The 25,067-nt window shown below is 39.9% G+C and overlaps 2 protein-coding genes across 3 annotated transcripts in view; both read left to right on the top strand.

Annotated features, from left to right (window-relative positions):
* The window catches only part of LOC6528602 (metabotropic glutamate receptor 2), an 84,853-nt gene that overhangs the window by 6,110 nt on the left and 53,676 nt on the right, over positions 1-25,067 (top strand). Inside the window, exon 1 of one of the 2 annotated variants that reach the window (XM_015198834.3) lies at positions 21,194-21,846. The exons of the other annotated variant lie outside the window; for it this stretch is intronic. The gene's annotated coding sequence lies outside the window, so the exon portion shown is untranslated. Of the gene's footprint in view, positions 1-21,193; positions 21,847-25,067 lie in introns of those variants that run through there. 2 annotated transcript variants of the gene reach the window in all.
* Positions 444-845, top strand: LOC6528605 (gram-negative bacteria-binding protein 3). The gene has a single exon (XM_002089612.3). It carries the CDS (start codon positions 459-461, stop codon positions 759-761), a length of 303 nt encoding a protein of 100 aa, XP_002089648.1. The 5' UTR covers positions 444-458; the 3' UTR covers positions 762-845.

The following is a 25,067-nucleotide window of genomic DNA, read 5'->3' as shown; positions in this document are numbered from 1 at the left end:
ATAGATACAGTAAACAACACGTTATCCCGTAGAGTGGGTACTAACATGCACTGATGGGCAGTATACAATTAAACTACGTTTTTGCGAATTAATGTCTTCATGCCTTATTACCTTAAACTATAGATTACTATGGTTATAATTTTGTAGGATAATGACCTAATTTAATTCATTTATAAACAGAATTTTTTAAACGGCGAACAAATATTACTTACTTATCTATTTGCAAATTTTGGCAATGCAATCGGTCATTAGATTGCGATCGACCCCAGGTTGCTTCTAACCAAAACAAAATTGCCAGTAACAAATGCATTGGCTTGATGACTCAGACTAGCCAATGATATATTTTAGTATTGACTTTTCTTATCTCTAGAGAAGGGAACACTTTCATTCACATATTTACAATGATAATATTGCTCATTCAAACAGAGAATGACTTGTTGCGTTTAGTTTGCAATATAATGTCCGGTTATCAAGTTCCAACAGCTCGCGTAACCTCTTCAGAACGACGGGGTTTTGAAGTATCTATAGACGATGAGCCGGGAATATCACTGTTCGCATTTCACGGCAGTCTGAACAAACGAATTGCTGATCTAAATGATCAGACCTGGGCGGCAGATATCATTGGGAAGGATAAAGATGGCCGATGGACGTACACCAATCGAGATGTGGAGCTAAAAGACGGGGACGTAATTTACTACTGGACTACAGTGCGTTATAATGGTCGAGACTATCACCGGATGAACCAGAGTGCCGGTTTCTAAAAAACACGGATTTACGGGAGGATTGTTGTGGATATTCCCGTGGAATTTGTAATAATAAACTAAGCGGCTTGCAAAAACTCCAGAGATACTCTTTTTATATACTGAGATTAGATTTTCGCAGAATGATATGTAACTGTGCACTGCTGACAGTTTCTCTGCAGTTCTGAGACTGTTGTATTTACATAAAATAAAAATCACAGAAAGCGAGCGAAAGATTTATGTCCCATCAGAAACGCTGAAGGAAGTGAAAAAAGAGACAAATGAAAATTCCATAAACAAGCAACCACTTGAGAAAAAGGACAAAGGAAAAGAAAAATAGCTGCAAGAAAAAGTTATATTTTTACGGTAAATAACTTTGCCCAGAGCTGAAATTACAAAATTTTCGCCGCGCGAACAATGAAATTGCGCATTCGCCATGTGGGATTGCAGGGTGCACAGTTCAAAAAGGAAGACAGACGGAGGCAGTTTTTTCCGAATGAAAACCGGATGAAAAGAGTTACGAGCAGTAGTTGCTTTCACAATATTTTCTATACAAAATGTTATGAAAACTGATGTAATTATATATTTGCCGACCTGCTGTCGGAATTAATGTACAACTTAAGTTTTCTCCCAGCTTTTCCCCATATGACCGCTGTCGGTATTAATGTACAACTTAAGTTTTCTCCCAGCTTTTCCCCATTTGACCGCTTATGGAAACCTTAAGAAAATATGATTCACAAATTGAATATAATTTTGGTCGACAGGCTCGTGATACAATAAACATGCGTAAATAAGCTGATTACACGCATATTTGCATTTATACAGCTCCATTTCGGCCACGTATAATCGCAAAGAAATGTATTCAAATTTTATCATATTTTAGTTCAACTTTTTCTCCGCACTTTCATTCTTATGATTGCTTTTTATTCCCCGCACCTCCGAAAATTGTGTTTGATATCAGCCCGAAGGCGCAGCAAAAATGAAATTTTCGCCGTAGGTGTAATATTTCTTCATTGTATGATTTAAATTTGGTTCGTGGATGTTGGAAGTCGTGCGGAAATAAGTTGAAAAAGGGAAGATGGGTGACCTTTAACACGATTTCATTGTCGGTCGCCAGACTTTGGTTATTTGCATATAGCCTGGTCGTGTAAATCACATTTGAATAACGAAGTGGCTTTTTAACATCTGCATATTAGCGTAATCCCAATCGCGGAAAATAAAATAGTTAAATCTGAACCATTTAAGAGAGTTGATTTTATGCTTCAAGAATGCTACTAGAATTTTTGTCTTTATGTATGGTTTTCCTTGAAATCGATTTCGAAAGTAGCCGCCTGTTACGTCCATGTTTATGTGATCTCATTTATCGATATGGCATTATCGTTAATTTTTTTTGAGTGTTCGTAGGGAATAGCTTGATTACTTTAAACACTTTAAAGCCAAATCCTGACAAAGTTCATAGCCGAGTCTTATGTATTTGCATAATATGTTTCTGCACCGAAAAATCGCGGTCAAAGACTTGAGCTTATTACCATTTGTTTGGACTAACGGCAAGGCGAAAACCAATTCAGTTTGGGAAAAAGCTCGGCTGAAGGACAAGGTTAAAGAAACTATGTCGGCAGACAAACTTCGTTTAAAAGTTAAACGAGTCAACCAAGTCACAGACGGCTAAGGAGCAAAGAGAAAAATAAAGAAAGAAATGCCAAAAGTCGTGTATGGCATGCAAAAAAACTTTCACTATGAACTCAGCGGCAGACAAATAAGACAGTTTCCGAACCTCTGGGGGATGGATGACGCTGGTTGGGTGAAATATCTGGGAGCCCTGCGGAGCATGTAAATTTCCTTTAAGCTGGATTTTATTAAATTGTTTGTGTCGCTTTTAGCATTACGAGAATTTTATTTGCGTGACGATTTGCATGATCTATGAGCCCGTTGATGTTAAAAAGTGTTTAAGCATCTTACTCCCGTCCTAATCCTCCCATTTGGCGAGTGGAATCCACGTCAATTGCTCTGCGCAGAGTAGTAGAGTCGTCCCTAATTTCGGCCAAATATAGTGCGTCAGATGGGGCCACGTACTGAACTAACTGAACTAACTGAACTCGAACTGAACTCGAACTGAATGTAGACGGCATCAACATGTCATCTGGGCAGAGTCGCACGTTTGAGCCAAGTGCGTGATGAGCTTTGCCCATTTTTGGATCCAACTTGCAAAAGGATTCTGATTCCACTTCTGCACCCAGCCAGGGGGTGCCATAAATCTCGGCAGGAATTGCATTTGTGAGTGGGCCGCCTCTTTTGTGGTCAGCCAGCTGGATCCGTGTGCTCTGATTCAAAGGGCACCTTTGTCATGTGTCAACCCGAGTTGGTTTTGCTTTCCACGAGTTGGACTGAGATCTAGGACCATAATACGAGTATGTGCCGTACGCTTTGGGGCTTCTGTTGGAGCCCCTTAGCGCGAAATGGCAAAAGGGTTAAGTCGTGAAAGGCTTCAAAGCTTTTTATTTGTTGGTTCTTGGTATTTAACAGCTTAAGACAATTACAACTGCCAGCTCTGCACAAGGAAAAATGTCAATTTAATTTTGTAACAACAACTTGCCATTTGTGACGATGGCAAATAAGTTTCGTGTTTATCTACTCACTTAATAAATGAATAAAATAATATATTATTATTTTATAGTTTAAGGGCATGTAAATTCCTTTTTTGTATCGATTGACCCAATGATCTAATGCTCATTTTTAATCACATTAATCGTAAGCACTCTAAAAGGTGCATTCACAACGAGAGCAAAATAAATCTTAGTGTAGTATTTAAGTTGGATAGCAGATCCCGCATTTACATGCAAATCATTTAGCTGTCAGGCTGATTCATAAATTAAATGCATACGCGACGAGCTAGGCAGGCAGGCATGGGAAAACAAATTAGATGATTATTTGCCAAAAATTACATTAGCCACAAAATAAACAACTTATGGATAAAGCCGAGGAAAATGGCCCACATAGTCCGAAATGAAATCCTTGTGCGTAAATTACGTAGATTTCCTGCAACTTAATTTATGTTTGCATGGCGACATGCAGACAAATATTTCCCAATCGCATTTACTTGGGGCGAGCCTACTAGTTCGGCAAACGTCAAGCCAGGCACACAAATTGGGCGCATAAATTGTGGCACTCTGACAGGTTAAGGGTCATGATTGCAATTCAGGTAAATAAGAGGGCCACTTACGATAACAAGAATATTTTATTTATTTATTATCAGGATTCGAAATAATTTAAATGGCCTCAACAAATTAAATGATCTTATACTTGCAGCTATAGCTTCTCCGGCCCTAAGCTACGCCATAGAATATTACATTTATATTTCGTTTAACATCAATCTTCACCTTTACATTTGACTTCCATATACATACTATCTTGCTTACATATTTGGGAAAGGAGAAGGTATTAATGGTATTGGGAATAGGAAGTTCAGTTGCGATTATGGAAGAATCAATGTTTAAACCATGCATATGTACATTGATGAAACATTTTAGCGTATCTAATTTAAATAAAATCATCTTAGTCTTCTATTTATAGGAATAGCTTGTAATATGGCTAATATTACTACTACCTATTACTGTTTTCGCCATTTCGTTGAAAGTTTTACTTTTAGCTTAGAGGTTGTATCCTTCATTCCATAATTCAAATGTAGGAGACGAGCACCTAGCAACTAATGACCTATTGCCGTCGTGGAAGAGTAGTAAACTGCAAATTGTTGCAAGTTTTCATTAGAGGTGAAATCAGGTAGCACTCCCTTCCCTTGTTGCTGATAAGGTGCATAATTATAGCTCTGCATTGTCTTGCAGTTGCCGGGAAGGGCATAATAAAGAAGAACAAATGTAATCGCAACAACTAAGCAAAGACTTTGCAACTTTTGGCCCTTGGCACTGCACAAAAGACGTACAAAGTTGTTTCTCATTTAAACAAGTCACAATCGACCGCCGTTGAGAGGATTACAGTCGCATAAAATGCACAAATGGCGTTTGCAATGGCAACAAAATGTCAGTCAAACGTCGAAAACGCTGTGAAAATAACACAGCAAATAAATGAGCTTGCTGCACAATTGCATTCAAATAAATTTTTTGATGGGGAAACACACCAAACATAGTCGCTTAAAATTGAGCATAGTACTCATAACCAGCCTCCTCTTTCTCCATAAGGCAGGCCAAGTCGTTAATTCTGTGCAGTGCAGTGATGAAATCTCCCTCACAATGTTGAGTTTAATTTTCCGGCAAGTGAGCTGTTAATTAGGTGACATTATGGGATACTAGGGCTGCAAATTGTAGTGACCCTCCAACGATTTACAGCTTTAATTCATTCATTTTATGGCCGCTTTTCTTTTCACCTGAAAAGTAATGGACCTGAAACTCCGAAAAGAAATGGTTAAGGTCGACAGACGTCGTATTTTCACAATTTTATGCCGCACAATTAAAACACAATTCATTTGCAGGCTTTCTCGAGGCTCTTTTCCGCTTACTTATGTCATTTGCCCGGCTACCACCCCAAAAATTCTGGCTATTTTCGATTAAGTTGTGTCCTTTGCTGTTTGTCCTTTGGTTTATTGCTATGACAACGCGGTGGCTACTTGATCTCCATAAATTGCCCCGCCCCACGACTTTAATTAGTTTTTCATGGTTAGGGGTCTGATTTAAAAGCAATTAAATTGCTAGGACCATTCACCGCATAGCCACTTTTAAAGTCCTCAAACCTATTTTTACCCATTGTCCTTTGGGTGGAAATTCGTAATAAACATTATTATCTCAACAATTTTAAACCAAATTTATAGCTAACGTTAATAACTCATGTAATTTACACATTTTTTACTTGATTGTTACTATATTGTTATAAAATAGTAATTCAGATTCGTTGAAAGTATGTAACAGGTGGAAGAAGCGAAAGGAACCGACCATATAAAGTATAAATATTCTTGATCAGGTTGACTAGTCCAGTCGATCTAGCCTTGTCCGTATACCTGTCCGTCTCTCTGTCCGTCCGTATGAACGTCGAGGTCTCAGGAACTATAAACGTTAGAACGTTGAGGTTAGTAACGCCCAAGAGCAGTCGCGCTAATTTAAAGAAAAAAAATGTTTATGGTTTTCATTTTATTAATTGTCTTGCCAATTTATATTGATATACATTAAACATTTTGTCCACGCCCCTTCTAACGCCCACAAACCGCACAAAGCCGCTCTATTAAAAGATACATTTTTTAATTATATTCTTTTCCCATATTTCTATAGGCTAGAAAAACGTTGAAAAGTCTCGTTTAAGGTTTTCATTTTATTAATTGTCTTGCCAATTAATATTGATATACAATAACCATTTTGTCCACGCCCCTTCTAACGCCCACAAACCGCACAAAACCGCTCCATTGAAAGATCTTTTCCCCAATTTCTATAGATAGGCTGGCTATGTTGAAAATGTTGAAAAGTCTCGTTAGCACTTCCACTACATCATTGCTATTCTGAATTCTGTTTTGCTCAAAAGAACTTGTATCAAATTCAGAGTTGAAAATCTCCAGAGATGCACAACCAAAGTCAATAAAGAAAGAAAATAGGGCTTATATAGTAAATAACTTTCTTCCAAAAATGGCTCAAAAATAATATAACACTAATTAAAACGTATTAACTTGAACATTGCCACTTTATTGTAATATTTTTTTATTTTAGCCTCGCCAACAATTATATTTCAACCTAAATGAAATATATAAAGATAATGCCCAGTGTTGTATTACTATGCCTCAGAGCTTATTGTTAGCTCTTGTACTTGTGTTGCCTTTTTGCTATTTGTGTAGGAATGCAGGAGTCGTTGAGTCGATGTTGTTTTCTTGTAATTAAACCCCGTTTTTGCAGGCTATTCGGCATTGCATTTTTAAAATTGCCAAAGAAAAACGCATAGACCGAATGCCTTCTTGTTGCCGTAAACATTTTGTCCCGACATCAGGAAAAAACATCAGCTTTCGACAATATGTTGACACATATTTTTGTAGCAGCCTGCCGTCGGCAGAAAGTTTCCGGGATGCAAGCCGATGTGGCACAGTGTGCCGCAGTTGGGGCAAACAAAAACTGGGGCGCCTATGCTCAGGACGGGGTCAGGGGCCCCTTTCAAAGCAGCCCCTTCAGAGCATCTCGGCACTTGTTAGTGGCCATGCAGTGCGGTTTATGCAGTCAACCATTGCGAGCTTGCTCCCGAATTGCATGCCATATTTGCCTTCCACTTTGACATATGCAAATATTTCCCTTGCCTTCGGTTTGGTCTTGCTTTGGCTTTGGCTTTGGCTTTGCTTTCGCTCCGTTGGTTCTTTGGACGAGTATGAATTGTCTGCTGTTTTCTCCGATTTGCAGCTTGTCTCATTTTCATCAGACTGCCACATCGTCCCCATATCTCAAGTCCGCACCATCATATCTCGCGCTTTAATGCGTCACTTAAAGTCGGCAAGCGCGCTGGCTCCCACTGAGAACTCTGTTTATGGGATGCAATAAATCCGCGGCTCATTGCCATCGCTTTGCTACGCTTTGGTGCAACGCTAGACATCCCCAGTACAGTGGTACCACTTTATCTCGGAAAAATATATTAATTTTAAAGTGGGTCTTATGATAAAGTGCATATTAAACTAGCATACAAAAAAGACCGAGCTTTACTGCTTCTACGAAAGCGAACAAAGTTGCAGATAATTTTAAAAAACTTTTTAATTTGGTAATAGACCAATATGTTAGAGAAACAAATTTATGATTGGCCAAAATAAAAGTTTTCATTGAATTCATAGATTAAACATGTTTTTGAGATATTCCGCGGCTTGTCTCTTAATTAATTGGTCCGATCAAGTTAATGCTTTAGGTTCATTTTTGAAGCCTTTAAAACTTATATAGAAAATAATACAATAAATAACGTAACTCGAAATACTAGTGAAAACGTTATTAAACTTCGTTGAAGCTGAATCTTATATATATGTACATATATATAAATATATTCAAAGGACTTGCATTATCACAGAAAAGTTAACAAACTTAAAGTTTCTTTTGAATTTTTGGCCAGGTATGTACATGCAGCTAGCCACTCAAAGCCTTTGTAAATTGAACTTTAAGTGTGCAGCAACTGAAGTTCGACTGTTTTTAAACTGTTTTAAAACGGCTCGGCAAGTTTCTGTGGTTTCAATTTGTGGAAGTTGGCCACAGGCCACAAGAAAACCCCGGGAGTGTGCAGTGGAGAAAATGATTTACTCGGTGTTGCAAGGAACCTAAGTGAATACTTCGGCCAGCAGGATTCATCTGAGATTACGTTGCACTGGGAACGAACCTAAATGCTGCCAATTGGTAGAAGTTCGGTTATTAGTTTTCTTTCTCTTTTTGAGTTGTTGCGTAAAAATAAACGACTAGCAGTAGCCCAGAAAAGCATGGATGCCAATAAAAGTTAAAGGATGAACAATAAATTTTTCATTTCTTTTTATCGGAAGGCCGATACCCTCGTGGAAAATATGTTTGCCACATAAGCATGTTTTTGCGGCTATCGCTGTCTTAATGGCTATTGGTTCGACGTTTAGCTCATTTATCATGATTTGGTTTAAAGAAGTGCTGCCAGCTGCAAGCCGAAATCAATTGATGCTTGTTTGCAACTGTGTTATTCTTGTGGTATCTTCTTATATTTTTGTTGATGGATTTTCGTCGCGGGACCAATATAAAATGGCCAATTGCAAAGTAAAAAAAAAACTGCGCCTAACTGACAAATGACAAAGTGCCAAACCTTCCCGAAATGACAAATGGAGACATAAGATTTAAAGAGCACGAGTGGTGCAGCTTTATTTGAGCACACTTTACGACTGGCAATGCTACCAATTAACGAAAGTAGAGCACTTTTTAGCGCATTTGTTCAACTTTACATCGTTTCGCTTTGTTAACCCTGCAAACTACGTTGCCATCGCCATCCGCAAAGCCTTTTCATGTTAGCACAGTGTAACACGATTGCCCCCAGCGGAGAAAGTCAAGCAGTCGCAAAACGAAAATGATTGCACTTTCCCCTTATTCTCCCTGCCGGCCATACAATATGGCCCAATACTGCCACATTGAACAAATGTAGGAAAGCTATTGGTGTTACTGCATTTGGAATTTACGGACCGTAAACACAGCTCGGCGGTCGCCAGCTCGGTTGTTTTTTAAAATGCTCGCAACAAAGCATTGCTTTAGAACTGACCAGGTTTTTGGATCAAGGGGTGAACTTTCGAACCGTCCTTGACGTTCCAAGGTGGCCGCAATCCCATGCAGCCTATTGGAGTAATTTATTATACATCGGTTGGTTTATTTCTATGCCCGTTACATGCTGAGATTTCAAAAGATTGTCACGCCCACAACCAGCAAACCTGTCTAGCCCCGTATTTGAGAAATGTTTTGATTTTTCCCATTTATTTAATTGACTTGCCCATTGGTACGGATCTGTCTAGAACATTATTGCCGTGCCCGTTCCTATGACCGTTTAAATTACAAAACTCTGTAGGGGAATGGTGGACAATTTTTCTGTCTGTTGGGTTGTTAAACCAATTATCTAGCAAAACCCCAAATACAAGTTTTCTAAAATTTAAATTCTAAGGCGTAGTACTGTCACTGATATCAGAGAGTCGTGAGCGCTAGGTGGCGCTCGTGTGCAAATTCAGAGACAAACGCACTGCTGCTTACATTATATCTATCCCCTTCACCGTTTACTTAGTTAAGTAGTAGGTATGTGATAGTCGAACTCTTTGGTTTTAATTGGTAATTGCAATAAGTAAGTAATAAGTAAGTAGATTTAAGGACAAATTCCTTACATATGATAACTTAAAGAGATACTTTGGTATTATAAATTTCCCAGTTTGCAGCTGAATTTATAAAGACACCATATATGCACACAGCGGAAAGATTTAATTTTCCTTCCCTTGGACGCTGCCATTGAGTGTAAAACGTTTGCAGTCAACCACTAACCGCAATGTGTATAGTGCAACAATTTTTTACTGCTAGAAAAGCTAGCTTGATCGCTTGAATTTCCCGTAACGTGACAGTTTGTTCACTTTTAAACGAAAACCAACATCCAGCCGGCATCCCGAAGCGTCGAACTCTGTGGCTTGGTGCCTGGTTTTCGGGACGATGTTCACATATTCGTTCAAAGCCTGACAAAGCATTCGGCCAGCAGTTCAAAAGTCAGCCATTATTTTCGCTTTTTACAGCTCGCAACAGCTCAGCAATTTGTCAGGCTAACGCGTCGCCAATTGACGCCATTTTTTTATGATGCCCCGTTTTTATGCTGCCCTTTTGGGTGGGCATACTGGCCTGGATATGGCCATAGATACGGGTAAGGGTGGAGGTGTATGTGTGTTGATATGGACGGGTATGAGGAGCAGCTGGTGCCGGAATGGAATGCCAGCTTGGCAGAATGTAATCGGACAATGGCAACTTGCCAGCAGCGGAAAAAAGGGGAATAAGGATCAAGGGTTCTGTTCAGTCAATCAGCAGAGCCGACCAAAGCGGAAGCTTATCTCAAAAACACTAAGCAGTAAGGAGCAGCAGTTAGCAGAAAGCTGAAGCAGTAAGCAGTCGGCAAGCAGTGGAATGCCATCCGGAGCCCATTTGCATGCCAACGTATTGAAGGGCAGGCTAGCATGAAAATAATTTTCCCGGCATGTCAGGCGACGTGCCGATAAATGTCAAAACATGCCAATATGCGAATATATATTTTTATATTATACATCGCTATCTTATCCCATTTTTTGTCCGCCTTTCTGCCTTTATATTTTTCTTTTTTGTCTGGAAGGGCGGGGGCGCTGCACACAAAAGTGTCACACATGAGCGCCCGAGCGACTGCATTCGACATTCGAAAGCTGAATGGCAGGCAGCATTCATGCTCGTTATATAAGCCAGTTTATGTCTGGATTCTTGAAAACCCGGCTAACAAGCACCTAGCTCATAAATCCCATTCAAAAGACACTTCGCAGAACTACGCGCTTGCAGGGCTTTGGACCAGAAACGCGATTTACATTTCTGAAATCGGCTTAATGGCAGTCGGAAATGTGCCTGCTTTAGGCTTTTAATTTAATTTGTTTTCCCGTACCGATGCAATTAATTTGTATCCTTATCGCTGCAAAGCCTTGCCGGTGCTTGAGTCGCCTTCCTAATTGAATTGGAAAGTCAGAATGTGCAGAAGGTTACGACCTTTTACTCGCCATAAATTATAAATCAATGAAAAAAAAGCCATTCGAAAACCCACACGAGCGGTCTATGCTGCATATTTGATGGGAGTAGATTTTGTCAATTGTTCACTTCCTAAGAGTGCACAAGGTGAAGTGGGGCACTTCTGGCCAAGAAGACGAGTTCTTTTTATGCTAATGCATTTCCCACAACGGGGACTTCGTTAATATTTATGAAATGGATTTTCCTATTTGGACGCAAAGCCGATTAACTGGCAAGCAAGTAAGGATGATTTGGCAAAGGCAAATCTAATTATTTTGGAAAGCAACCATTTGTTTGCCCAGTTTCCCACAGGCCCCGATGACACTTACAGAGTTAATTAAACTTGATTTCGTTCTTTGGCTTTGCTTTGCCTTGTGGCTTTTGTGAAATTTAATTGGCATTCTAATAAAAACCATTTCGAAACGACAGCACAGTGTACAAAGTATTGGGTTTTGAATTGCCAAACCAAGGAAAAATATATCAAACAAAAGCAAGTGTAAAATGCGATTTAATCAAACAGCACAGGGAACACAACGCACCTTTTGAAAAACACAATGATATTTTTACAAACAAATTGAGAACCATTTACTAAATTGATAAATGAATTTCTGTACTGGCAGCAGCATTCTTCCTCCACCAATGGCTTGTCTGCTCCCAAAAGGGTTTTATTTGAATTTCTTGGCATGTTTTACATGCTAGTCAAACCAATCCAAGCACAGAACCAATAGGCAATCCATTCATGTCTAGCCATCCGGAGAACCGGCGATTTGCGGACTGTCAGCAGATTCCCGGAACAAATGCATTTCGCCGCGAAGCTCCATAAATTTAAATCTCAAACTGAAGTCAATATTAAATATCTTTCAGGCCGGTTATGCGATGCTCACTCGATTACCATTGTTTCCCAATCACTAATCAATTTCACTAGCATACATTTCATTTATCAATTACAACTGTAAACGAAAATCTGCCATTTAAATTTAAATCGGCGAGCTTCACAAAAACATGCCACAACATGGTTTCTATAATTAAATAATAAATTGCAAGGATGTTCGTATTATGTTTTGCCGAAACCTTGCAATTATACATGCAAATTCAAACGGATGCTTCCCAAACTAGTAAAACGTTGAACTGCTAAAAATAGGTGTTTTTTAATTATTCATAATTTTTTCTGATAATTGGGGATTTTATAATACCCAACAAGTACACATTAATTAAGAAATTGTGCAAATTTCAAAATGCCTTCATAAAATATTCTGTGAATGCTTTAAAATTACTTAAATATCTATTTAAAGAGGTCCGTGATCTTCAGGCATGCATGCTTAATTAGTTCCTGAATCCCAGCTAAAGAGCTATAAAAGCTTATTCTACTGATTACTAATAAATTTTTGCCAGTTATATTGAGTAATAAGGGCTCGGCGCTCTCTAAGCTAAATGAAATGTATAAACTGACATCGACCGGGGACGGCGCCAACATATCATTTCTTGTACAAAAAATGTATTTAAATTTACAGATGATACTGTAGTACGAAGGAGGCATATTCAAACACCAATGCCGTGATCAAATTCAGCTCAAATTATACACTTTTGTATAGTCAACTTATCAGCCTAAAGCATTGATTGCACAGGTCCAGGAACTTACATTCAAAACTTTCTTTTGAATCATTTTTGTGGAATTCTTTAAAGAAATAAAAGATTACAGCAACACCAATTGAATTTAGTTAGAGGAGTGCAAATCATCAATTTTATTACAGTCGAGTGGATCGCTTATCGAAGTTTAAAGGTTACTTGCGTCCTTACAGAGCGGGGGGTAGGGTTGTGACTTTCCCGGGGTTCTGTGCCACATGTGATGGTGTCAGCCGTGAAAGTGTGGCATAACTTATGCGATTCTGCTTCGAGTCTATACTTAATATATGTATGTGGATCCATACATACATGAGTTGGTGCTGAACGCGGCCAAGATGGGCGTGGCCCTAACCGTTTGATTAATGTTAGTACACGAACTTGACCGGATCTGAGCGTGGGAGAAAGCCTGGGAAACAACTGTTTCTATTCGGCGGCAGAGATGTCAGAACCTGCAAAGAAACGGAAAACAGATAGATTGTTAGCATTTTTATTTTCGTATTATCAATTTCACTAAATTACTTATCCAAACTAGAAAGCTAAATTCATTGACAGTATCACTTTTGACTAATCATACATATGGTTTTTAGGCATACCTCCTTTTTATGCACTGATACATTTATCTTTGAGGCAATTGTAAACCTAAAGGCTAATAGAACTTTTGTGAGAACTTTAACCAGTCTAGACTAAACTTTCTTTTTTCAACCATTCATAATGCCTGTGTTTCTGTCAGTAGCTATTATTATTTTACTCGTAGAGTAGAGGGTATACTAGATTCGTTGAAAAGTGTGTAACAGGGATGGTGTTCCGACCATATTGAGTGTAGTACATATATTCTTGATCAGGATCATTAGCCGCCTCAAAACTGGCCATGTCCGTTTGTCCGTCCGTCCGTATGAACGCCCCGATTTTAGGAACTATAAAAGCTAGAGAGTTGAGATTGAGATTCCAGAGACAGCGCAAGTTTGTTTTCAAATGTTGCCACACCCATTCTAGCTAAGTAATAATCAAAGGTAAAATGCTAAAAGCAATTTGAAATTTCAGTTTGTGATGAAATTGCATAAATTTGTGGCCGATTTGTGGCTATTCAACTTATAAAAAGGATGAACATAAAATAAATCGCTAAAGTAGCAGCACTGTTCGACGAGGCTGGCAACCCAAAAACTAAATGGAATTTATGATGTTCTGCCCTTCGAAATGATCGCAAAAAGGCAATCTAATGGAAAATTCTATTTCCCCTCTTGCAGTGGGTGTAAAAGGTTTATATTTTCTCGCATGCAGCCAAACACTTTCGAGAGCTATTAAAACATATGGCTGAGTTTTGGCAGGACATTTCCTACAAACCAGCTGTGGTACTGTGGTTTCCATGAAAATTTCTTTAGCTAAAACTGGGTCAGGGCACGTTTATTCCCACTTTAAATCTATTAAATTTTTAGCAGCAACATGTGCAGCCATAAGTTATGCAGTTTTATCGAAAATGGACATTAGTAATTGCACATTATGTTGTTTACTTAGGCCCAAAAGTTAAACAAATTATTTTAATAAATAAACCTCATAAAAAAATTCAATTTAAATCGCGCACTACTTATAACGGCTGCGTTTTATATTTATTAATGTAGCTATAAGTTGCAATTCGTTATTGAACGGCACTCTCATTTATGAATACGCAATGCATATCTTAAGCATTAAATTAAGCCAGTGTACAGACAGACGTCATATTAATTCAGGCAGACACAAATTAAATGCATTGACCATGAGCAATGCATTAATTTTACCTGCGGCCAATTTTACTGAATCAGAAAATGAGTCAAGTATAGTGAAGGTCGCACTCAATTTGAATTGTATACCAGGTGCTGTCATTTATTTTTGATGACGATTAAGGTGACGGTATCAATTTATCTGCACAATTTAAAAGTATTTTTTAGATGGCTTGTGCAGTCTAAACGATTTAATGTTTTAACGATTTATTCAGTGTTTAAGTAATATTTACATAATATTTAATCACAAGACCGTTCAGCTTTGAAATGCCGATTTGGACAGACCATCAGTCTTATTTTTGATGTGGATTGTTTACATTTCTTAATCATGGTCCAAGCTCTCGTCGTACAAGTGCAGACAAGAGTGCCATGTCCCGCAAACGAAGCGTGCATATTAAATGACCGGCAACGCGGCGTATACGCAACACAAAGGACACTGCGATCTGCGGCTGAGTGTGAAGCCCGTAGAAGTGTTCACCCACTGATTTTTTACCGCCCACCTCGTCCGTGCTGTCATTCAAAACCATCTACCCAATCCGCCCGCCTGTCGCTCAAGTTTATGCAAACAAACACTGCGGAATGCGAAATGAGCGAATGCAGCGCGGTTGCATCTGACAATCAAGTGGTGACGGGGGGCGGAACACGCTCCGTGAATGCCTGAGTGGTTGCCGACAACAAGTTGCAGCTGCTCATTAAAGGCTTTTTCAGATACACCGACAGGCGCTTAATAGATTTTTCGAGCGGCCTCAGTTTCGCTTAAATCCCTTCCGTCTGACGGATTTCAGAGAAAGATCTCTCTGGCACAGAACAAAAGTTCTATCTGCGAGATTTTCTCATATCCGTGCGGAAATTATAAACCTACACGTGGCTGCTTGCCGCGAAACAAGTTCAAGTTGGTTGTGTGCTAATTCCGTCGAACTTCACGGCCAGTAGCGCTTTGAAAATACAATCTGAAAAGCTGCAACTGAATGCTGTCTAAACTGTAATTAATTACAGCTGCATGCTGGAGCTAAGTATTTGGCAACGGTAAATACTATGTGAGTATGGTGTAATTGTTTTTCAAAATAATGTTTATTCTTACGACGACTGTTTGCTTGGCTAAAGACAACAAAACTGATATGTGTATTAGTTTCTCCGTGGCCATATTATGTTCGAGAGATTATGACATCCGCCTTGATTCATTATTTGTATGTAGTATTAATAAAAAATCGAAAATTTATTGCATGAATTCAAACATGGTATAAATGTATGCGGCATAATTGTTTTGTTTTTCAAGTATGGTTATTCATGTTTTTAAATGTTTTAATTTTTGTTAATTTATTTTTATTATTATTATTAATTACTTTTATATTATGGTTCCCGTAACGCTGAATTTTAAGGAATGACAGCTGCTTATAAACAAACCGTAATATTTATATTTGCAGTTTTATCATTTCTGACTTGCATTTCCGCAGGAGTCCTTGGGGTAATTAGATCCTTGATCTCGCGCTGTCAGACTGACGACAGCGTTCAAAAAAGGGTTTGAAAACTCAAACATTTTCATAACTTTATTAGCGAGCTAAGAGAGTACCGACATTCAATCATTGGCAGAAAGGATGAAGGTCCTGCATCTGAAGCACTGGAGGGTTGTTTTAATGACTTTGTAGCTGCGCAACTAGGAGTTGGGGTGGACTGAAGGACTGAAGTTGCGTTGAGCGGTCCGACCCGGGAAAAGTGACTATGTCCGAGACTATCATCAATCATTTTTGATGTGCGTTTTCATGGCCTTCGATTACCGCACTAAAAACACGACCTGTCAGTGGGCGGGGTCGATGAGAACGTCGATTTAATATTTAAAGGAACGTTTTTATGGTGGTTCGTGAGCTGCGGACTTGAACTCGCCACCAAATAGGCGGTCAGTTCGGTGATGCAAGAGTCAACTTAAAGTTGATTAAATTAGAAATTTTATAGCCTCAAAACAAAATGTCAAAGTTTTTACAACGGCTGGGGCAGCCTTGAAAGTTGATAAATTGTTGCAGAAAGTAGCGTCCACGGCCATAAAAAAAATCTTTAATCATTCCAGTGACACAAACACAGACACGGACACGGACCCGGACAGACGACAAACTCTAGCCGGACAGCTCGAGCTCAACTCTTACCGAGCCAGAAGCCAGAAGCCGGGAATAAGGCCGAAACTTTCAGGCGAAAACTGCGAGCGTGTCGGGCCATAAGCAGGAATCGGGTGAAAACGAAAGTCAAGGACAAGCCGCTCGGGAAACCGTTAAGCTGCTGCCATGCAGCCGCAATAGGATTTTCCCAGTGGCAACTGCTAGTCGAAAATGCCCCGAATTGTGCGGGTAAATGTAAACCCAAACTTTTGCGGCGCGCGAGAGAAACAATTAACACAAATTAATTCACATCTAAGTTTCGGAGTTGGAAATCTTGGTTGGGTAATGCACTTGGTAAATAAGCAGAATTAATTTGTTTTCCTTCCGCTATTGACGCTTTGGTTTTCAAAGTTTTTTATTAAGTTAAAGAGGTTTAGATAGAAACGGATTCAAAATAAAAGAGGCGAGCTGGTTTTAAATGGTTTTGTATAAGAAATTTATGCGTATTACGATAGCATTTACTTAAGTAATTAAAATTGTGGAGTCCAAAGGATGTTATAACTCGGTGAAGTCCAAAACCAAGTAAATTCTTGGCCCTTAAAAAGCAATTTAATTTATTTAAATAGAGATAAGATTTGCTGGCGATTTGGAAAGCGCTTTACATGTGGAGAAACAAATGTCCGGCCATATCCAATATAGTAGACATTTCAGTAATCTCCGGACCCATCGCATTTCAGCCTTACGGATGACCTTTGTGACATTTTTATGGCAAACGTACTGCAAACCCGTGTGGAGGACTGCTCCTTTAGGTTGGGCATCCTGGTCCCTTTGCCCGAAGGTTCCTTTCCTTTGTGATTCCGACGGGCGCCATGTGTTTTATGATTTGGGTTGCCGTAGACTAAGCCCAATGTGCTACAGTTGGTCAGCGGCGCTTTATGCAAATAACAAGCTGCCAGACAATCAAGCTTGAAGTGAGGACTTTAAGCCGCATACCGCCGGAGTTTGCTGTTTAAGTCGCTTCCTACTATTCCGAAATGAATGAAATGAATTTTTTACCGTTTTTGAATTCCGCGCACGTTTGCCACGGGGAAAATATCAGAAAGCACGCTAAATCCGCGCAAAACAACGGATAGGGAAACTTAACTCGCTGTCGTACTCTTTTATTTCATTTGAAGGAATTGCATATTTAGCAGAACATTGAAAATCAGTGGGCGGTTGGTGGAGAAACCTGCGCTATTGCTCCTCATTTGCATATTGCTGATTGAGTATGAATTTTGGCAAGCAGTTGCTTATATTTACATATTTCATTAAGCCATGTAGCATAAAATATCGACGTAAGATCAGTGGCATAAAATAAAATCACATATAATGACAATACAATATAATATATTCTACTACTCGGAAGTTTTTAGTTCGAAGTATTCACTTTTAGCTTAAATTTGCATTGACATCGCCGTTGGACCCTTTGAAAAGTTTCTCAAATTCATTGGAGGCATGTTTCGGGGACGTTTGTCGCCTTTCTCACGTGCACTAATTGGCCTGATTTTATAACCAGGCTGTTTGAGTTGCACGGAATTGCAGGCGTCGATGAAGGCGAAAGTTTGTGTACGTGTACACTGCATTTCTCTCCAGAAGCTCCGGTTGTTGTGGCACAATTAAAAAGTTTTTGCTTTAAGGCGTTTGATAATGGGAAAAGTGCACACTCAGTTATGTGCTGCTTTCCCCGCCTTTGGCAGCCGGATTCGCTGCGGAAATTGAAACTCTAATTTCGCCATTGCGCCGGAGGCAGTCATAATTTGCTGGGCGTGTCGGGTCCAGACCCGTACCCAGAGGCATCATTAGCATTATTATGAGACAGCCCATTACCACGATTATTGTCATGGCAGCAGGACAAAGTTTCCCACTTGGCAAAAGAAAACATTCCCGGTGCTTTACTGGCGTGAGAGTGCTGTGCGGTTTTCCAAAACTATAGCTATTTTGTCCGGAGGCATTCGTAGTTTGTCGCCATTTATTGCCGGCCTGGTGTGTCGGCCAGGATTAGGAACAGAAATTATATGGCTTATATAGCCATATATTCCAGCGATTCCGCAGCAGCCTAATAATTTTAATCGGGACTGAATACTTTTCGATTTAAGCCAATTATCGCAAAGTTATATATTTTCTTCGATATCATATCAATTCAATATACTTTTTATTTATTGAATCCATCTGATCACTTTTGTCAACAGCAAACTGAGGCCTCTGCAATTAGTTTCATCCAACCACAATTTTAAAAAATAAATAACAAATTTAAACGCACCACGGTGTTTACAATTCTGTTTGGGCTTGAATAAATGTATATTCGCAAAATCCAAAGCCGAAACCGCAGGCCACAATGAACTTTTAATTTTATCGACACTACAAATTTCAGCTGCTGGTGTTTAGTTTTGATTGTATTTAATAGTATTTCTGTACCAAAGCGATTAAAGTGAATAACCACCAAACTTAATAAAACACTTTTACCACCAACAAGAGTTGCATTTTAAACATTCCGGCTGTTGTTCTTGATGAAGAATGAGTTGGGTGAAGTTAATAATCGTTATAGCCATCATGCCCTTCTGGGCAACAATCAAAACAGATCTCGGAAAACGTATATGCACAACATCATGTAGTGTGACGAAGAAGGAACACAATGGCGTTTCCAATTTGGAAGGCAAATGCGACTGCGTTCGCCGGCTTTAAACTAATGCCGTGCACTTTATCATTCCGCACGGTGGGGCGCTGAGGTCAGGCGTCTGCAGCTCGGTGTACACTGTACAGTGGGCGAACCGATAATCTGGGCAGAGCTGCTCCGCTCGGGCACTTTATTTATAGCACGGCATTCCATTGTGCGCAGCACTCCATTTTGGCTGACCACCGGAGCCACCTGCCACCTGCCATCACCCACCAGCCACCAGCCGCCAGCCGCCAGCCACCTGTTCCTGGATCCACTACTACTTCCCATCAACTGACACATGTGCGGAATGCGGTATGTCCGGGTCTCTGGGGTCACTTAATGGCGCCACGTCCATGTCCATGTCCATTGCAGTGTCTGTGTTTGCTTAGTGTCTAGGACTCCCACTGCCACGTCGAAGGGCTGTCATCAGCGTAATTATGCTGTCAACAAAAAACGAGAAAAAGCTCAACGTGAAGAAGAACGGATGGGCATAGTCATGGACCTGAGGGGTCAGTCCCAGGAACCGAGGGCCGAGCACGGAGAGCCGAGAAGCAACCAGGTCATCGTCGTCATTATCAGCTGCTTGTCGTCCTGCCGGCGAAAACGGCAAGCAATGGTATTAAATGTTTAGTACGTCTTACCCGGTTTGTCCTTGTTCTTGGACTCGAGCTGTTTTTTTCAAGCGCTCGTTCAAATATTTATTTAGTGCTCATTGGCACGCACTTTACACGTCTTATGGCTGACTGCCTAATTGTGCGTTAAGCGTTTAACAATTTGTTGCACTTCATTTGCAGCTGACGACAGACCGAATGGAAGCAATTAATAGAAAATATAAATACACAAAAAACTGTCTTTGATTTATGGAAAAAGTGGGAGGTATATACTTAATGTGCACATGATCCTGATCCAACTAAACCCGGATAGCGAATTTATCGTTGGTAACTGGAATATACTGATTCAGTACTCAGCTCAATGACCCATTAATTGAAGTAGTTTGCCAATTTTAAGGTAATTCGGTTTCCAAACATGAAATTAAAGATAAAAATAATGAAATGAAACTAAGGTAACGAGCTAAGAGGACCCAATTACAGTTTAGAGAATACTCAGTCTTATCCTGTCAAAACGACACTTGATTACGACACATGTTTGGTTAGGTCAATTTTGGGCTAACCGAGAAATAGATGAGACACACACATCTTAATCCATTATTTTTACCAACTTGGATGGGGACATTGGTTATTTTGTGCCAAGTTTGTCCTCTCCAAAATTGCTCTGCTCAACTGAAATTTTACATAATTCCTGTGGTAGGTGGTAGCTAAAAGTTTTACTTGTGAGAAGGGGTAAAACAGTTTTAAATGACTCTGCACAAAGTCAGCAGAGATGTAGACTGGATATTAGGTTTTGCGGCTAATCTTCTGAGAATCCCATACTACGATAAGCACTTGTTTTTCTGGGTACGACACATGTTACACATTTACTTTTGCGGGAGGACGTACTAATCTACAGATGTTTTGTCAACTACTGCCGTACATTGTCGGTCTGCCCGGAAAAACCAACCAAGCGTGTTTGATGTATGGCAAAGGAAAAAGTTATGGCTTCCTACATTTTCGATGCCCACGTAGCTATCAGCCTTCCAGAAGGAAGACTAATGTTCTGCTGGCCCACGATTTGTGTTCCATTTTCGCACTCATCAATTATGACTGTGGTTATCTTGTTGTTAGCTAACAGGCTTAAAGACAACTGAGAACATCGAATCGGTGTCAAAAGGGGTGCTAAAACCAAATGAGCCACGCGTCGTATGCGTAACGTGTAGTCCCATAACGCACGGCACGATTTACCCCCGGGGAAACCATTATGTATTATTACCAGCAAAAAAATATATGTATTTTTAATGCATTCCTTCATATTTATTTTCAATAAAGTCTTAGCCCTCGTCATAATTTTTAATATCCTTGCCGAGTGGCAAGTTAACAGACCATTTACAGAGCTCTGTTAAGAAATTTCCCAAACATCAGCCAACAGCATCCCGATGTCCTTGTCTCCGCTAGGAAAACTCCAGTCAGTCCTAAACGCGAGTCCATAGAGCACGGTCGATCTCTTAGCCTCTGTCGGTTAAAATCAAGTTGTGAACCCATTTCCCAACGACACAAAAGTGCAAGTGACTACGTAAAAAACGTTGATAAGTGAAATATACAATCAAAACATTTTTCAAAAGTGTGTGAGTGGCCGGTTTGGACGGTTTGTGGACGTTAAAGTGTGCGTGGCACCATCAGGAATCAAACTTGCGCTGTGTCTTTGTCTTTGGAATGCATGCTTAATATAATTCTAGCTGTTTTAGTTTCGGAGATTTCGACGTTCTAACGGACGGTCAGTCGGACATGACAAGACACACTCGGCTGATCAAGAATAAATTTACTTTATAGGGTCGGAAACGCATCCTCCTACCTGTTACATACTTTTCAATAAATACTCTATACATAAATGGTGTGCATAAAAGTGTGATGTAAAATTACAAAAATAAATAATTAAGGAATTCAGAGAAATCGGAAAATACCTTAAACATAGTTGAGCACGAGCTAAAAATTACGTGTGTAAGAAGTTTAGCCAGAACAGTAAAACTGCATATAATAAAAACAAGTTACATAAAAGAGTCCGAAACCTATAAAGCAAAGGCTAAAACTTTAATAGGATAAACCAAGGAATCCGTGGATACAAATAAGAAACGTAAGTTCTTGCTGCAACCAACTTTACAAACAATAAATGCAAAATGTTTGCTTCAAGACAAATGCAAATCTATAAATCTCGGTAGGCAAAAATATGCTTCTTCCCAGGGCTGGTTTATTGTTATTGTTGTGAGCTTGTTTGCACTGACTTAAATGCAACAAAGCTGATTTATGGCACAGGCTCTGGGCTTGCCTCTCGTGGAAAAGAGGGCGGCAGGGGTCAAAGGGCAAGTGCCGGGGGCACAGTGGCAACAAAAGGAACGTAGGCCAGTGTCAAAGACGGCGCTCGGTTATATATGACTTGCTGATGTTCCGCCTTTGTCGGCGGCAGGCGAGGTCCTGGTTTGGTTGCTCCTGGGGACTAGGGGAAAATTAATTTGCCAGCCAGGACGAAGATCTAATAAAAATCAATTATTCGGTGAAATAATTGCGCGTTCAGAAAATGAAAACTCAAAACAAAGACAGAATGGAAGGAATGAATAAGCGATGGGTGTTGTAAAAATTAATGGCTGAAAAGTTAAATGTAAGTCGTAGGATTTGCATAATATAAACTGTCACATTTCTCGAAACGAGCTGAAGCGAGATTTACATTTCGTTTAGGCTAGGGAGCTACTTTCAATGTTGCCTTAAACCAATTATCATTAAGTATTGAGAATCGTAGTGGTTTATTAATGCTGGTAAAGTTAATTTAAATCATAGTTTACGGCTTAAATTCGACAATCCTTGGTAATTGATTATTGTTTGGAATTTGAATCCATCGGGTTCGGCATCGAGCCTTAAACCATTTAGGGGTTTAACTAGGAGAACGGACTGACTGAGTCAGACTTGATTTAATTTGGACAAACATTTTGTGGCTTTCATTCCTTATTTCTAATGCAATGCTTTTGGATGAACTGGTAAAGTGTCCCTATAACTGATACAATATTTAAATAAAAAAAGAAAACTAAGCGGAAAGCTCTATTCTTTATAGTATTTATGCCCATATTGGCTTCTAATATCGTTAAAATTTTTTTCAATACGAGTAGGCCGATTCTGTGGGTGTCCATCCTAAGTTTTTGAGCTTAGTGCCTTGGTAAAGGATAGAAAAAGGTTAAAAGGTTAAAAAGTTAAAAGTTAGAACTAAACGAAACTCTTACTAAGTTCTTATCTTTAGCCTTTTAAAGATGATTATGATGAATTTACTTTTACGTTTACCATTACTTGCGCTTAACTGAGGAGTGTCCCCTAACTTTCGCACTTTAAGGACATAACTGTCCAGTTCGTGATAATTAAATTAAAAAATGGTTATCACGTATTCTCTTGGCGATTTCACACTCCTTGTCCGGGCTCTTTTTGCCCCCAGCTTAATTAAAATGCCCTTTGCGCCTTCACACAGCAATTATGCGAAGGCGTTTCCTATTTAAAGTGTGGAAAGTCTATTAAAGTCAGACGAGGTGGCCGATGTCCTAGGTCTCCGTGAACAAACTGCTATTTGCAACATTTTCATGCTCGAAGGACTTTCGGCCATTTTGGTTGGGTTGGTGATGGGTGCGCATGGGTGCGGTTGCCGGTGAGGATGAGGGTGCAGGAGCTTTAAGGACATTAGAATGGGCAGTGAGGCGTGTCCCTGAGAACGCCTTGCTGTCACTGGATATGCATGATTGATGCTGGGCCCTATCATAAATTGAATTCGCCCCAAACGAAACCATTGCCTTAATTAAATTTTCCATGAGCAGATTAAGAACAATAAGTGCTCTAGTGCCAATTAAGCCCGGGAGCCTGCGAGTGCGTGAATAAATAAATATTTTAGGAGTGAAAAGGAAGCAATGTTTGGGTTCGGAAGTGGTGGCCTTCGGTGCCCCTCAGCCGCCATTAATATTTATTATTTCTGCTTTCTTTCGGCGGTTTACGGCTCTTTAAAGTCGACCATGGCTGCCATTAAATGGCCAATTGTGAGATGTGCTGAGCACGACCAGGGTGCATTTAATATATTGCGAAAGAGGGTCGGAAAAAGCACAGCTTAAACTGAACATCATTTGAACTTAAGTTTCCAGACGGGTAACTCCGACTGTCCGCAAAAATTACGAGATCCCGGGACCTATAGAAGCTAACATAGAGAAAACTGAGACTTATGACTTCGAATTTGTGAAAGTCTATCCTAGAACATTGCCACGTCCACTCTATTGCTCACAAAAATGTCACATTAATTATTTTTCTTGCTAGTTTCTATCGATTTGCCAAAACCAGTTTAACGCTGGAAAATTACAATTTCAATAAATGTAACCGCCATTAGGTTACGTCAGTGAGAAACCTCGAAAAAAAAACTTTTCTATTTTCTTTTTTCTTATCTTTTTCTCCCTCGCACTTCCACTAGTAGAGCGTTCTCTCTTGTTTTTTAGTAAAACCATTATCGGTCAGTTAAGAGCTGGGAAAGCCTTTAGAAAATCTCTCTCGCAGCAGCCTTTGCAATTGATTGTAACAGGATTAGTTGCAATTTTGTTCGGTGCAGAGTTAACTTTTGGTGTTTGTGTTTTTGCTTGCATTAGGAAATGGAACATCCCGCACTAATGAGCTGCCCGGCACCCAAATTGAAATACAATAGGCTTTGAGATGCGCTTTTGTGCAATTGGAGCCTTACATTTTGTATCGGCCCCGCAGGCATTTTGAGGACTTAGATAAGCGAAGGAAACATCTTCAGCGAGTGCTTTAATCTTCCTTAAATATTTATGCTTCAGTCCTTTGATTTATGAAGCTCCTGCTGGATGTTCGTAATTTTTCGTCCTTATTTGCGTTACAAATACGCGACTCATGGCTGAAGTAAGTATGTGAACATCGTCGTACGGGAATATATGAGGGATTACCGTCGTAGATCAAGAGCTAAGCCAATGTAGCTGGGGCCACAGCCGATGTTTTCCTGCGTTTTTTCCGCTCTTCCCATTGTGCTGCCATTATTTATTGAGGACGTGTGTGGAGCGCGCACTCGATAAACTTGAATAATGCGGTTAATTATATTCAGGGGCAGATGAGCGACTCCCCCGATGTATTGTGGGTAAGGCAAGTCGGGCCCCAGGGCCCCGTTTAATTAGCTAGCTGGCGGTCAGGCTGGGCATCAATTGAATTGCTGATAAGCCTAACCAGTAGTGCAGCCTTAAGTTGCAGTATGTGGGCTTTGAGGGGCCTACCCGTTTGATGGGGAGTCTCCATGGCTAATGAGCAGGAATAAGCTGCCATGCGCCGGTGTTT

This window comes from Drosophila yakuba, chromosome 2L (assembly GCF_016746365.2).
Source record: "Drosophila yakuba strain Tai18E2 chromosome 2L, Prin_Dyak_Tai18E2_2.1, whole genome shotgun sequence".
In the NCBI taxonomy this organism is placed as follows: Eukaryota; Metazoa; Arthropoda; class Insecta; order Diptera; family Drosophilidae; genus Drosophila; species Drosophila yakuba.
This window is presented reverse-complemented; position numbering and strand designations above follow the sequence as displayed.